Source organism: Fundulus heteroclitus, chromosome 1 (genome assembly GCF_011125445.2).
Source record: "Fundulus heteroclitus isolate FHET01 chromosome 1, MU-UCD_Fhet_4.1, whole genome shotgun sequence".
NCBI classification, from domain to species: domain Eukaryota; kingdom Metazoa; phylum Chordata; class Actinopteri; order Cyprinodontiformes; family Fundulidae; genus Fundulus; species Fundulus heteroclitus.
In genome coordinates, this window is record NC_046361.1 from 2658349 (window position 1) to 2673504 (window position 15156).

The following is a 15156-nucleotide window of genomic DNA, read 5'->3' on the forward strand; positions in this document are numbered from 1 at the left end:
TAACATGTACCAGTAATAAAACTACAGCAAGAACACATGAAAAATATATAAGACCCAAAAACAGAAAAAAATGATTATCTTTTACACAATCTGAGTAATAACTTTCTCTACACTTTGTATTTGTGAGTCCTCCTCATTACTTGCCTAAACACTCCTTCATCTTCTTTCTGCCCTCCTGGACGCCCCTCATGCCCTTGTTTCCATCACTCCCAGCAGATGCCCCGTGCCGGGCTGCGACAGCCTCGGCCACATCAGCGGCAAGTACGCCACGCACCGCAGCGCCTACGGGTGTCCCCTGGCAGCCCGCAGGCAGAAGGAGGGTCTCCTGAACGGGATGCCCTTCAACTGGAAGGCCTTCAAGACAGAGGGGCCCACCTGCCCCACCCCCGGGTGTGACGGCTCCGGACACGCCAACGGGAGCTTCCTCACGCACCGAAGGTGAGCCGCACAGCGGAGCCGCGTTGGTTTGCAGCACAGATTGAGCTTAGCTTTCTGTCTCTGTCTGAGCAATCTTCAACCCGCAGAGTTCCAAAAACCGACCCGATTGCTCACCATCCTGGATGAAATGTGGACTGACCCAGGCCTGGATGGATTTAAACCCTACAGAGTTTGGCTATGGGTTCCACCAAGTGTACTGAGTCAGGTTTAAAGACAAAATTGGGCTAAAGTGACTAATAATGTTAAAACGATCGAGGAGTGGCCAGAAAATAACCCAATTTTTCAAAATTGCTACATTACTAAATAGATAATGTCAGGGTTAAAATCAATGATACTTTTAGTTTACTTAGCAGTTAAACAGACACAATAAGTGGAATAAAAACAAAAGAATCCTTAATTCTTAAAAAATACCCTCTTTGACAAAAACTTCAATCTGAATGAGAAAATGCTGATATTTTGACATATTCTTTGGCCAAAGTTTGTTGTGAAGCATAGTTAACACTAGCTCACACTGTCTACTTAGCAGGTAGAAGGCTGTTATCTTAAATGAGTTCTTTAGTGTCAACTATAGACCAATCATTTAAAGGAGCTCCTAACATTATTTTAGAGCATAATTGTGCTATCTTAATGTTTCTAATTTTATCCTGTAGATATTTGGTGAAGTCTGCATTAAAATGGCTGCCTCTGAAGACTGGTCAGGCTTCTTCTTGTTTCTTCTAGAACCAAACAAACTGGGTCACACTTTTTTTTTATATATATATATATATATATATATAGTTCTGTCCCTACAGCAAAAACCCAACATTTGATTTTGAAGATGCAGCCTTTTATTAAAAAATGCTAGATGTGAAAATCATGACCCAGAGGCATTACCTAACTATGAGATCCGGCTTTTGTTAAAACAGCATAACCTCAGGAGGAGAAAAAAAAAACAGAATAATCCAAACTTGAGTCTGAGCACTTATATCAGAAAAAATGTTCTGAAATAATTGTTATTAAACGAATATGCTGGTGCCACAGTTATTCATTGCAGGTCTTTTACTGATTGAACAGCACACAGAATTTCCTCTGGTTAGAGCATACAGACAGACAGAGGGACAGAGAGATCAACAAAGTCGAACGACATGTTATCTTGTCTTCCCCATTTTGAAAAAGAGGCAAAAGAAATGGGCTTCTCTCTCATGGCATTGATACACCCCTGTGAAACATTAAGCAGTAGGTTATTTATTGATTTGAGGTTTATAGAAACTCTGATCAATATAAAAAAAAAGTTAAATAGAAACTAACAAATGCTTCAGTTACATCTATTTTGAGGGGGTTGCTATGGGAACCGATAACTCTTGCATCACTTAGTTGAGAACAATTATATCTGAACATGAGGTTTTTACTTTTACTTAAATTAAGACAGCATTTTTCTAAATATTCTAGTCTAGGTTTATGTTAATGGAGGGAAAAATAAATTTTTATTAAGTCATTTTACACATCCTAACCAATGGTACCAATTACTGTGGCCAGCGCTACGAACATCTGCCCTGCCTATACACATCTGGACTATAACCAGACTAAATGCTATAGTTTGGGTTGTTTGCGTATCTATTCGATGTCATGCATGACACTGCCTGTCACTGTATTTCATACACAAAGCGTCCATCCTACGTTTAATATTGGATAGCTCAGTTGAGACAACAGTAAAGACGCTGTCTGTCTGTGTCCCCAGCCTCTCAGGATGCCCAAGAGCCTTGTTCGCAAAGAAGAAGGCCAAGTTCCCCTCAGAGGACTACATGAGCACCAAGTTCAGAGCCACTGACGGTATGATGGTTGGCCTTAACGCCCACATTTCACTGTTATAAGGAAAATATTACCCACTAGAATAGGTTATGGTGAATGATTGGTGCTTTAGTAGCAGGCTAAAATGAATGGGTGTACGCTGTCTTCCTGCTTACAGGCTTCAGGTTTTCCACTTCTCTGACGTGTCTGTGCTTCTGTTTTAGTTCTGGACAACGATGAGGAGATCAAGCAGCTCAACAGAGAGATAAACGACCTCAACGAATCCAACAACGAAATGGAGGCAGACATGGTCAACCTGCAAACTCAGGTGGGTGTTGCTGTTTTTGTTACGTTAATACAGTTGTTTACAGGTGAGTGTTATATATTACATTTACAGTAAGTGATTAATTCATCAGTCCTTCAAGCAGTCTGTCTGGGAGCAAATTCACATACTACATTGTTTTACTGTTCCTTTTTCAGGTAAACTCATGCACATATTGAAACATACCAAGTTCTATATTTAAAGAAAATGAAAACTTCTCTTCTTACCGGTAGTGTATTAGTCTGTGTACAAATCCTGACCAGTTTATGATTATATGGCATCATGGGTTGACGTGAGGCCATGTGGTAGTATCATCTGTCTGGGGTGTGCAGATTGCCATGCATTCTCAGTGACTTATTGTGATAATAATAAACCCTAATTGGTTATGTTTGCAAACCCAAGAAAACCCTCAGTATGATTGAGATTGGTACTTTTGTTATTAGAACTATTTGCTTTCATGAGGTCATCAATAGATATCAATATATGTCAATAAATGACTGAATGCACTTATTTTGAGCTGTTTAGTGATATAAGTGTACTGCTTAATGTACATGGTGTACTGGAATAACCTATTCAGTACTGGGAAGGCTTGAGTTTTCTGTGTTGTATCTGTTTTTCAAGGCGTTGGCTGATGCATTTTGAATTATTTTTTATGCCCTTTATCGTTAGGACAATAAATACCAAAAGAATATAACGGATAGCTACTTATCACCAATCCCTAATAACCTGGTGTCAAAACTTTTCACCACTTGACAAATTGCCATTTTGAAATTATTTCTGGAGCATATATAAAAATAATAATATATATATATATATATATAAAAATACCATAACTCGTTTTACTACAATTTTTATAAATTTTTGTCTTGTTCCACAATAAATAAATCATGTAATAGTTTATTTAAAGAAACAAAGCAGTCATTTTGTAGTTGTTGTTGAAAATGAATCTGTAATGCCTTTTAGACCAGAAATATAAAAAATGTTTTCTCACTCTTTTTTCGTTGTTTAATGCTGAGCAACGGACAGAAACACCAACAGTTCTGCTGATGTTTCTGTAACATCGGTTATATTTAGTTAAACTACCTTATGCAGACGTTAACATGGTTCCTAGCCCCATGAGGTGTTTCTTGTGGAGATATTTGCTACAAAAGTTTTAAAGAGCATAATCGTGTGGCTTAAGAAGCGCTACGAGCGAAGGAATGGAGAACAACCCACACAGGTTTAACCCACAGCTCCTATTCTTGTTATGTTACTGACAGGTTATTTCAGGATGCATCTATTAATCCAGAGTTGTCACAGCATGTCTGTTCCGTTCAGTAGGATTCCAGCTAGCAGGGAACAAGACTTTTAACCAGAAATCCTCTCCCTGATTATTAACGTTCCCTTAAGTAGCTGCTAGGTCATTGACTGTTGGAGACATCCAGGTAATGAGAGTGCAGCTGGAGGGCAGGCCCATCAGGGGACTGGGTGATCCCTCAGCGTCTCCCCGGCACAGCGGGAGTCCGGACTGGATGGCGTGGGCATTAGACTGGAGTGAACACGGTCTCTGATAAAACCGGCCTTGTTCTGTTTAAACGCTCACTGATCGTTTTTGTAATCTGAGAACGTTGTGCTGCAGATCTCCTCCATGGAAAAAAACCTGAAGAGCATCGAGCACGAGAACAAGATGATCGAAGAGCAGAACGAGGCTCTCTTCATGGAGCTGTCCGGTCTGAGCCGGGCCCTCATCCGCAGCCTGGCCAACATCCACCTGCCGCACATGGTGAGGCCGCCGCTTCCCCCGTTTCACTGATTTCACTCGTTCTGCTTCTGGGTGTTAGCTGCCCCCCGTGTTTGTCCCGCTCATCTCCTTTTCTTTTCCCCCTGCAGCAGGAGCCAATCACGGAGCAGAACTTTGACAACTACGTCAGCACCCTGACCGACATGTACACCAACAAGGAGTGCTTCCAGAGCCCGGAGAACAAGGCCTTGCTGGAGAGCATCAACAAGGCTGTGAAGGGCATCAAAGTGTGAGGTCCGACTGGCGGCGCAGCGAGAAATCTGAGCCGGCTACTGAAGCTGGAGAGCTGGATGCAGGAGGAATTGGAGCGATGAAGGAGGGATGCTGAAATGCTCAACAATGTATTTAAATATGTTTCAGAAACAAAAAGGGAATTCAGGTTACTTAAATAAATGGCAAATTTCAAATAAAGTCAACCCAGGGAGCACTCTGTTGAAGAAAAGCGACCAAAATCCACCCCATGCTGCCGCTGGGAGTCAGCGGAGGAAACCTTCAGTCAGAGTGGACGGGAAGGAGGAATAACGTTTCTAAGAACTACACCTGAGGGGCTTTGATACGCTGAATGTTTACCTGCTGAGTCTGCTTCTAGAGGCCGACCCGACCGGCTCCCGTGCTTCTGCTGATCTGGAAGGAGGCGCGGAGGCGGGATCCGCTCCTGGGAAGGACGAGCCGGATGATCGGACTTTCACCGCTGTCCTGTAGCATTTGCCTGGGGCGCTGACATGCGCTCACCAGCTGTCTGATCCACGTCCCCACACACACACACACACACACACACACACACACACACACACACACACACACACACACACACACCCATCCCAGCAATATGAGACCTGCGCTCACCTGAATGTGGGTGTTTGAAACGGAAGCGCTCTGCAGCCCGGGCGGTGAGGCAGATCTCAGAACATTCTGAATGCTCAGCAGACCAACCCTCTTTGTTTTTAACTGAAAGGATGATAGTAGTGGGCACACATCTCAGATTCAGTTAGTCATATCAATAGTATTTATCTACATAGGAATTGCACTTCATTTCAATGAATAGTTTTGTGGTACAATAATTATTGTTATATATGAATTATTTAAACTTGTGAACTTTTAAATTGTAACTTATTGCCTTTTATGTTATTGAGGTTTATTTATTTGAAGCAATCTATTTATTATTAACTTTGTTTTGTAAAACAAACAAAAAAAAAATGCAACTTTACTGTTAACCCATCTGCAGATGTCTTAGGAACCTGGCTACAACGCCAGACGAGGCGTGCTTTTGGTTTTTAAAAACCTTTTTACGTGCAGATGTTTTATAAAAAGAAACAACACAACAGAAATCTAAATTCTTTTGATAATTTTACAAGAAAATTTTTGTTTTTTATGTTTTTCTTGCTTTCTTTTGTTTTGTTTGTGCTTTTTCTGTTACTGCTACAAACCCCGCAGGTGAGAGGAAACATGAAAAATGATGTATTTATTATTTATTTAATAAGAAAGATGTGGACTGATGTGTATTTATTTTGCTTTTATTTATGTGCTTGATGTGACGGTTGAGTCTGAGTAGTAAAAGAAAATCCACTGCTAATATTTAAATAAACACCATGGATACCAGTACTGTTTGACTGCTTAGGCGTGTACTTAGACCAGCCAGCAGCTGATTGTAAACCCAACAGAAGCACTCACTTCTCTGTTACTGTCACATCTCTGTGTGCTCTTTTGCTTTTTGTCAGCCGAAGAAAACGATTTTAAAAGAGTAAAAAAAAAAAAAAAAAGACGTTTTGTACCTCTCCCAAGCTCTTTGTAGCGGCCAGCACTGGCTCACCCAGAACCTCTACGATGCACCGCGGCTGCTTGGGGAGTATTCTCTGATCATCTGTAAAATGTTCCACATGGAGAGCTTTTCCAGCCGCGTTTTAGCCTGGATGCATGAGTTGAAAATACACAGTGACATATCCAAAAACCCTTGAGAATACGATGAGGTCCTTTCTATCTTTGACTAACTTCTAACATACACACCCTTGTAGCCTTACTCTAGATTTTAATTTTTTGATGCACAAAGTGCCACTGATTTAACAAAAAAAAAAGAAGAAGAAGAAAAAATAGGATAAGAGCAAAAAGGAGAGTTTACTTTTTTCCTGATTCTTTGCATCTCTGCAATGTAAGGATGCCTGGTCCCGGGACGACCACGGCATCGAGAGAGTGCGGATTGTTTCAAATGCCTTTATTTCTCTGCCAAGATGGCCATAAGTACACTATATATACATTCTGTACAAATAGATTTTAAAGATGCTATATATATGAATATAAACATACATATATTTTTCCAGTGTAATTGTTGACTTCGTCTTCTCTTGTCTTATCAGAAGCTGTTCAGGCGAGACGTGAGGGCGCGTCATTGTGAGGAGGCGGTTGCTCCTTCTTTAATATCACTTAGACCTGCTCTACTGTGGCTTTAAACATTCAGTCTAGCTGAAGTCGTTGGTGGTAGTGTGACAGTACTTTGGATCCCGTCGTCCTCCCCGGTTCTTCTTTTCCGTCCACCTGTCTGTCTTTAGCCTGAAAGTCGGCCGCGTGTTCACGGCTGACTCTGAGACTAGCTGGAAGGCTCGTCGTCCCCGAGTGTCATGTGAGTTCGTGTATATTGAGAAAAAAAAAAAAAAAAAGATGCCTCTGAATAATGTTCTGCACCTTGTGTTCAGCGACGTCGTGCAGTTTCTTAATCTGATTCTTGGTGTGTGTTGTCCACGGTAAAAGGCCTGCTCGCGCTGTGCTCCTTCACGTTGAAGCAAAGCAGCAGGTGTTTGTGTGAGCTGCCTTTGGCTGAAACCATTCCCGTGTGTAACTCTGATGTCCACGGCATGTTGTAAATGTGCTCTTAGCCAGCGTAGAATGTGCACTTTCTGAATAGCTGTTGAGGATGCCAGCATTGGAGTCGGAGAGGAGGACGGATCTCCCCCCCCCCCTCCTGTGTGCTCCTGTTTCCTTGACCACGTTCTCTGAGAGTTTCATGAAGTCAAAGGAGTTTCTAATTCTTTTCCAAACCGGGAGACCAAAAGAGATTGATGGGAAGAAGTGTTTGGTTCTCAGGTGACCTGGGGCAGAGCAGAGCATGGCCACAGGTTGAGCAGTCAGCTGAGGCCAGAGGCGGTAGCAGCGGCTGGATCAAGGCCTCGTGTGAAATGAGACGAGTGTGTGGGAGTGGAAAATTGATTCGCCGGGCTGCACAACCTCCCCTTTGTTGTCGGAGGAGGCGTTTGTTGCATAAATATGTGGACGTCACTCAAAAGGATGTCAAAGCTTTTTCTGACTTTTTGGCCCTCCTCCCAAATCCCGGTCGCTCCATTCCTCCATCCGTCTTCTTCACGGCTTGTGCAGCCTTTCCTTAGGAAAGAGGGTTTGGATGCATTTGGTTAACAAAGTAGTGTACTCCCCCTCTTGAAATGCACAAGAATACTACCCCGGGAGTGTTAAGACTGTGAATATTCTCCTAACCTATTTGATATGGCATGACCCCTTTTAAACTGCTTGATGAAATTGTCTACCGAGGTATGTAAATGAATAACACTGAGGCCATGAAAGCAGAGCGTTTTAAGGAAAAGAAAAGAACGTTTCTGCTAAGAAAGCAACCTCAGCCCACGGTCGGTCCTCCACCCACGCACTGTATGTTTTCCTATTTACATAAAAGTACCGAGTGATGGAGTCGGTTTTATTATTCTGATCCGAAGAGGAACATTTAACTGGACGGGGCTCAGTTTGTTACCCCCCACAAAGCGCCCGGGAATCAATGTTATTTGATGTGACAACGCTTTTCAGGGAATTCAGTCCGCACCAAAATCCAAACGTGAGCGTGAAGGGTTGATATAAAGAGAGAAAAAAGATAATAATAACTGAGTGGCACTTTTTCATCAGGCTGTCCAAAATATAACAGAACCAAAAGAAACCCTATCTTTTCCCACCTCCCTGCCGTAGTTCTCAGATATGTGTGGTCTTATCATGTGTGCCTTTCTCCCTCCACTCATGTCAACATATGGTATGTTTACACCCGTTCAAATACTGCTGAAAATACTCGGTCCTGATCCAGATGTCTGACTTTCAGGGGAAATGGGTGGGGCGGGGGGGGGGGGGGGGGGGGGGGGTTCTCTGCGGAGCAAGCGTGTCTCCTTCTGTCCTCTGCAGACAGAGAGCATACTGTTCAACAGAGGGGAACTCAAAGCTTTTGTCCGTCTAAAGAAACTGTGATCTCATTCTGTCGATTCAGGTACCAAAACTGCACGGACAGTTTCTGTGAAGGGATCCCAAGATCGGCAGTCGTCTCTAGATACTGCACCAGAGGGCAGGGCATTATTTTGACAAAAGTGGAAAGTCTCTGTACATATTTGTATTCTGAGGAAACAGTGTTATTGTTGTTGTAATGAAGTTGAAAATTGTTTCAGAAATAATAACGATGATAAAAAAAAATAAAGAATAGTTTGTGACAGCGAGGAAAAAAAAAAAAAAAGTCCACAGCCAAGGGTTGTCCTGCTAGCACATTTTTACAGAGATGAGCTATTTTTACTGGTGATTTTCTAGACATGTTGAAATCCTTTTGAAAAAAAAATAGTACAAAACTTCCAGAAGTACAAGCACTTCCATTACTATAGAATGTGTGATCAGTTTAGTTACTTTTGTAGATGTGGTCGTTCCTTTGCTACTGCACCGTTTTCTAAAGTGGGACAGGCCTTGGCTGTGCGTTCTTAGGGAATCTTGTTTATGTTTAACCTTTTTTTTTTTGGAGGGTGGGGGTGTATAACACGGTAGATCGGCCAAGTTTGTGGATGTGTGTTTGTGTACTTGTAAACATGTTCCCTGTTTCTGTGTCAGTGTTATAAAGCAGAGAAGTGACGTCAGTTATTGTGAGGGTATGAACCATTTTAAATGTTCTCTATTAAAAAAATCCAAATAAAGACTCATAGACCAGAGCGTTTGTGTTTCTGTATGACTTGTGTAAATGCATGAGCTACGAAACAAAGGAAGAGATAACAAAACTGAAACCAATGACCAATAAAATGATGCGGTGAGCTCATGGTTCAGTGTGAATGTGTACTTGAGGAACCAGGGTTTTGCTTTCAGGAACTTGGAATGAGGTCAAATTAGCTTTAAGGACATCCATTGGTTCCAGGTTATTTTCAAAGACTGCGTCAGCAACGGATAAGACGTGCAAAACCAGTATGGTTCACCCTATTTAAAGGAATAAATTGTGTGTTCTACTGGCAGTTTGGGAGCTGCTGTCAAAGAAAGATGACTTTGTGAGCAACGTGTCAGTTCCTGAATGCGAGCCAGTCAGAAACAACCAACACATTATCTCTCCAGACGCCCAGGACCCACAAAACTGTTTTTAATAAACAGAACTTCTGCTATTTAATTTTTTCCTTCATTAAAGACATTATTAGTAACTATTATTAACATTAAAGGGGGAAAAAATGTATGTCAGCAACAGTTTTGCGATAACTGTTCAACTACATCACGACCAAACAGCAGAGCTTTTATTTTATTTCTACATTTGTGAGTTTAAAAAGCACATATTACAGTTGACAAATCAGATTTACATAGGAAAATTACAATGAAATCACTGCTGTTTTATTATTATTCTTATTATTATTCTTATTATTATTCTTATTATTATTCTTATTATTATTATTATTATTATTATTATTATTATTATTATTATTATTATTATTATTATTATTATTATTATTATTATACCAGTTTGTGCATCAAAGATGACACCCATGTCAAATGCAACAGCTAAGCTGAGCTTCTACCGTGGACTGAAAACCTTCCTCTGGTTGTTGGAGGTAATAATGATAATAACTATTTGAAAGAAATATTAACATAGATAGATCTGTCCAGGGTTTACCTCCATGACCCTGCATGGATAAATGGGAGCTTCATGAGGTTAGTCAGCTGAAACGGTTCTCCAACTGTCTTGAAGGACTTGCCAGAGGTACTAATAAAAATAAAGTCAAACTACTGAATGAGAAGGTGAGTCCAAACGTTTGACTGGTAATGGATATATAAAAAAATTTAGATCTTTTCACAGGCCAACACTGAAGCTATGACACTTCAACTCAATGTGAAATAACCAGTGTACAGCTTGTGTAACAGTGTAAATCTGCTGCCCTCTCTAAAGAACTCGACACGCAGCCATTAATGTCTAAACCCAGCTTCCCTCCCCGGTGTCATGTGACTCGTTGGTGTTACAAGGTCTCAGCAGTGAATGGAGAGCTGGAGTGTTACATTTGGTGTTATTGCTCTCACACGCTCTCAAACTGCTCACTAAAGGTTTAACATGGCAACTCATGGCAAAGAACTCTCTGAGGAGCTGAAAAAAGAGAACTGTTGCTTTAAAGGATGAAAAAAAAATAACTTTTGTTGTTTTCTCTCCTAATGCATTGAAGCTGTTGCTTTGAAGATTACCCAGAATCCTTTTTACATATAACAATTAAATACATTCTATAACGACTGTTATAGCACAGTCTAAAAGGTTTTTAGCCTAACACATCCCTACAGTCAAAAAAAGAGATGAAACTAGAAACAGCACATTCTCTCTGGAAAGACAGCACCTTACTTCCATGAACCTCCTCATCAATAAAATACAGAAACCTAAAATCGACTAGATGGTGAAAACATGGCAAAAACAATATCCATTAATAATAAAGACAAACTACCATTACAAAAGGTTTTATTTTCTTTCAGGAGTTTATGAATATTATTTGTTCACAGACATTTGTAGCTATGTTATATCTCAACGCAGTGAAGTCGTTGCTCTGAGGATTACAGAGAATCTCTTCATTCTCATGTTACTGAGTACAGGTACAGACCAAAGAACAGATGGTGCTGTTGTCACATCTAGCAGGATTTATCTATAATGTCCCCACTAACCTTTTTAAGTATAACACTTGCATTTTTTGGACAAAAAACAAACAAACGGTAATGCTGTTCCTGCACTCCCCCAAGCATGGTGGCCCAGACCATACAGCAGTTTAACACGACAAATGCCTCTCAGCACAGACTTCGCCGTGGTTGGCCAAAGAAGTTTAGTAAATGTGTTCTGCATCATATCCCGAGGTTGTCTTTTTTTCATATTTTGTTTTTCTCAGTGAAAAACAGAAAATATTAAATACTAAACACTCTTTAGGCTAAAGAAAAAGAAACATTTGTAGAAGACATCAACATCCTTGGGAGAAAAGTATATACGTACATGGAAGTGTAGAGTTTAGTATTTACATAAAGTGCAGCTTGCGCGGAATGAGATGGGCCATTTGTTGACAAGTGAGAAGGTGAGTCGGGATGTGAGTTTCTAATTACAGACGATTGCCTTCACAGCTTTAGAAAATATTGGATTGAACGTTCCTGCATTATTTTAATGATGGATTGTGACGTACACTGTGTTGTATGGGTGGGTGGGAACTGTGGCAACGTGTCTGGTCCTTTTGCTAACTCGTGTTGCACAAGTCCAGATCTGATGGACGGCATCCCCTGTGCTGTCCTCACCACCCAGGCTAAGTACTACCCCTGTATGCAGAAAAGAGCGTGTTCAGTCTTCCTGGACCTCCTGTAGTCCACTATGACTTCCTTGGTCTTGCTGTTGTTCAGAGTGAGGTTGTTCCTGGAGCACCACAGTGTCAGATTACAGACCTCATCTCTGTAGTGGGTCTCATCATTGTTAGATATGAGACCCACCACAGTGGTGTTGTCTGCAAACTTCAAAACCATGTTTGTTGTGTGGATAGCAGAGCAGTCATGTATGAAGAGGGTGAAGAGAGCAGGACTGAGGACACAACCCTGTGGTGTGTTAGTGTTGAGGATCAGTGGAGCAGATTTAAGTTTCCCTATCCTCACCACCAGGAGCCTGTCGGTGAGGAAGTCACTGGTCCAGGAGCAAAGCGAAGCAGAAAACCCCAGTTATGGTGTTTCAGGGCCAGCATGTCTGGAAGGACAGTGTTGAAAGCTGAGCTGAAGTCTACAAAAAGCATCCCAACATAGGTGCTAGTACCCACTTTGTTGTTGGAGGTCAAGACATTAAAAAGTGTGTTGTTATTTTGAGGGGACAGCAAACTTACAGTTATCTAAGTTTATACTGATGAATGTACATTGTATCTGTCATATATGCAGTATTGTTCCACGTGAGGGGTATGCTCACTTTTCTTGTGTTGCCTCTGTTTTGGCATAATACACACTATGGCTTTCCGAAGTACAAACAAAATGGAAAACCTTACTTTTTTCAAATCGTATGCAGCAGCAATGTTGATCACTACTGACATCTGCTGGACAAACTGTGCACTTTCATTCTCTCTAAAGCGCTAATCAAATATAAGTTTTTGTAACCTATGTATCTATGTTCTTGGTTCATTTTTGTTAAAACCTTTATAAAACCTTACAGTTATTCCTGTTACGTGAGTTTCTGTGCATCTTCAATTCAACACAAGCGAGAAATAAACAGGAAAGTAGGATAAGATTTAACATAGTTTTTTAACATTAAAAGCACTTTTTAACATTTGTAAGCTTAATTAGGCTTTGATAAGTTTGATCAATTTATTTATATAACTTCTAATTTATTCACCTGGAACCAGCTTTTAGGGACAACAGGACAACACCCACCTGTTGGCGAGTAAGAAATGGTTGTGTTTAACTAAATAAAAGATTTGGATGCTCATGAACTGATCGTGCTCTGGGGAAAGGGCTAAATACCATTATAATGTACAGTTTAACGTTTCAATATTATTTAGCTGTACTAGGTTATTTAGCTTTAAACTGAATCACCTGGGGACTGCTGTTTAAAAAATTACAAATACTGACTAAATATATGACCTAGGTGTTATATTGTCCTTCCTCTTTTAAAAGGCCAAGAATTTTAAATCACTACATAACTATATCGAACTCATTAAAAACACAAAGAACTGAGACAAATGCGACAATGTCATGAATGACACATGAGCAAAATTCACGGCATCAAAAGAAAAACTACCAAAATAAGGCAACAAACTGAACTAGACTTTATTATGATATTTTAAGGGCATATTTCTATTCTATTTTCATGTTGTTTAATGTATTTCATCCTGATCTAGGTCAACTCCTTTTTGCATAGAATTATCGTATTTTCATTATTTTCCCCCTTAGGGGATTGCATATTTCATCCTTGATATTTTTACAAAAAATTGTGCTGCTTTAGATTTACTATTAAAGTCAGACCTCAGATCTGGTAATGACTTCACAGCCAACTTAACACAGTTGTAAGTCATGAAAACAGTGGGATTTGTGCATCGTTTGTCCCATTTGTTCGAAGAAGTCAACGTTTCCAAGTTTCAAATATCAACTGGAAGGCCTTCCTAAGGCCCATACAACCTCCACTAGAGCGGAAAAATGCGTTCTCTCTCCCAGAGCGGAAGACTTTTGAAGTAAAGAATGTCCCAATCAGAAAGTACGTTGCTCTACTTCTGGCCACCCTGGGTTTATTTATAAATTTTATTTTAAATTTGAAATTCCTGCTTGGAAAGTCCGAGGTCCCCAAGTAACTCTGACCTTGAAACCCAAAATGAGTTCTACCTGTACAACATACAGTGAATGTCACACCAATAAAATGTTTATTTTCAGTCTGTAAATCATGTGTCACGCATGTACTGTACAACATGTGCTCAGAAACATGCTCTTTAGGACTGAATGCATAACATTCTGAGAAATATGCAGTTTGTTGCTTGTACTGCTAATAGTAGTTAGTTTGCCCACTGAGTGCAGCATCTACCAAATCCAGCTGATTATCCAACTTACAACTGGAAACAGTTCAAGTTCTATTAATTATCAGGAAGATAACAATGTATTTATGGACACTTAATGCTCTCAGATACTAAAGAAACATGTTACAGACGTGGTATATCTATGTGCCACGTCTAAGTGTAAGACTCATTTAGAAATAAACTAACTAGAAAAAGTTCCACTAGACACTATTCATGCGTCTTGCACTTGACTGAGATATGCGGCAGCCATATTGGATTTTGGGGGCAGGACAATGATTAATGATTTCAAAGGTTTTCCAACTATAATGTGACATAGATATAAGATTATAAGGCAAGCAAGTTTGTTAGCCAAAAAAAAAGAAAAAATTAAGAAACAAAGAGCGACAATAAGCTGGTTGCAGAAATGCGCACTTTTTGTAAATCACCTTTTGATTTCTTTTCAGGATTCTGTCTTTTTGAGTTCCCTACCTTTGCTTCTCTGCATCCTTTCAGCTAAAGCTCTAGTTTGAAGAGAGTTTAAAAGTCTCCAAAGGATCTGGTTGTACAAAAGTTTCAGTCAGGATAAGTTACAAATACCTACAGCATTATGATTCCGAAAAAAGTAAAAAACAAAGCCTACAGCATTATGCAGACATCCATTTCAATTCACTTAGAAGACACTTTTATTAATCCAAAAGAGAAATTAAATATGCCTTGGCACAGTAAAAAAAAAAAACTGTTATCAATAATTTATCAACACATGGGACAACCATGGCATTAGAAAAACTGGAGGTTTCATAGACATGGTTGAGGAGACAAAACAGAAATGGGTCGCCTACTGGTAAGTTGACAGAAAGACTGAAGTAGGTGCAGGAATTTCTGGCAAACAGGTTGTGTTGAACATTTGACAAATCTGTCCTTTTCTGTATTTCTGGACAAAGAGTGATACTTTTCTTCCAGAAAACGTCTTTGCGCTTTAGTAGAATAAAGCATGGCTTTAATCTACTAAAACCTTGCGGGAGAATGTGTCATGGTCAGAAAAAGCCATTCTTGAATGGAGAAAATCAGTTAGATGGATTTTGACCCACATTACAGCAGCTAGTTATCCG

At 40.2% G+C, this 15156-nt stretch overlaps 1 protein-coding gene across 14 annotated transcripts in view; it reads left to right on the forward strand.

Moving 5' to 3' along the window:
- Positions 1-9253, forward strand: part of myt1b (myelin transcription factor 1b) — a 64646-nt gene extending 55393 nt beyond the window's left edge. For 9 of the 14 annotated variants that reach the window (XM_021324069.2, XM_036146207.1, XM_021324063.2 and 6 more), the window contains 5 exons: positions 214-438; positions 2156-2247; positions 2430-2533; positions 4146-4289; positions 4397-9253. In XM_021324069.2, the coding sequence (XP_021179744.2) occupies positions 214-438; positions 2156-2247; positions 2430-2533; positions 4146-4289; positions 4397-4540 (709 nt within the window). In that variant the 3' untranslated portion in view covers positions 4541-9253. The remainder of the gene's footprint in view (positions 1-213; positions 439-2155; positions 2248-2429; positions 2534-4145; positions 4290-4396) is intronic. The other 5 variants (XM_036146298.1, XM_021324071.2, XM_021324064.2 and 2 more) reach the window with 3 other exon arrangements.
- Positions 9254-15156: the final 5903 nt, after the last annotated feature.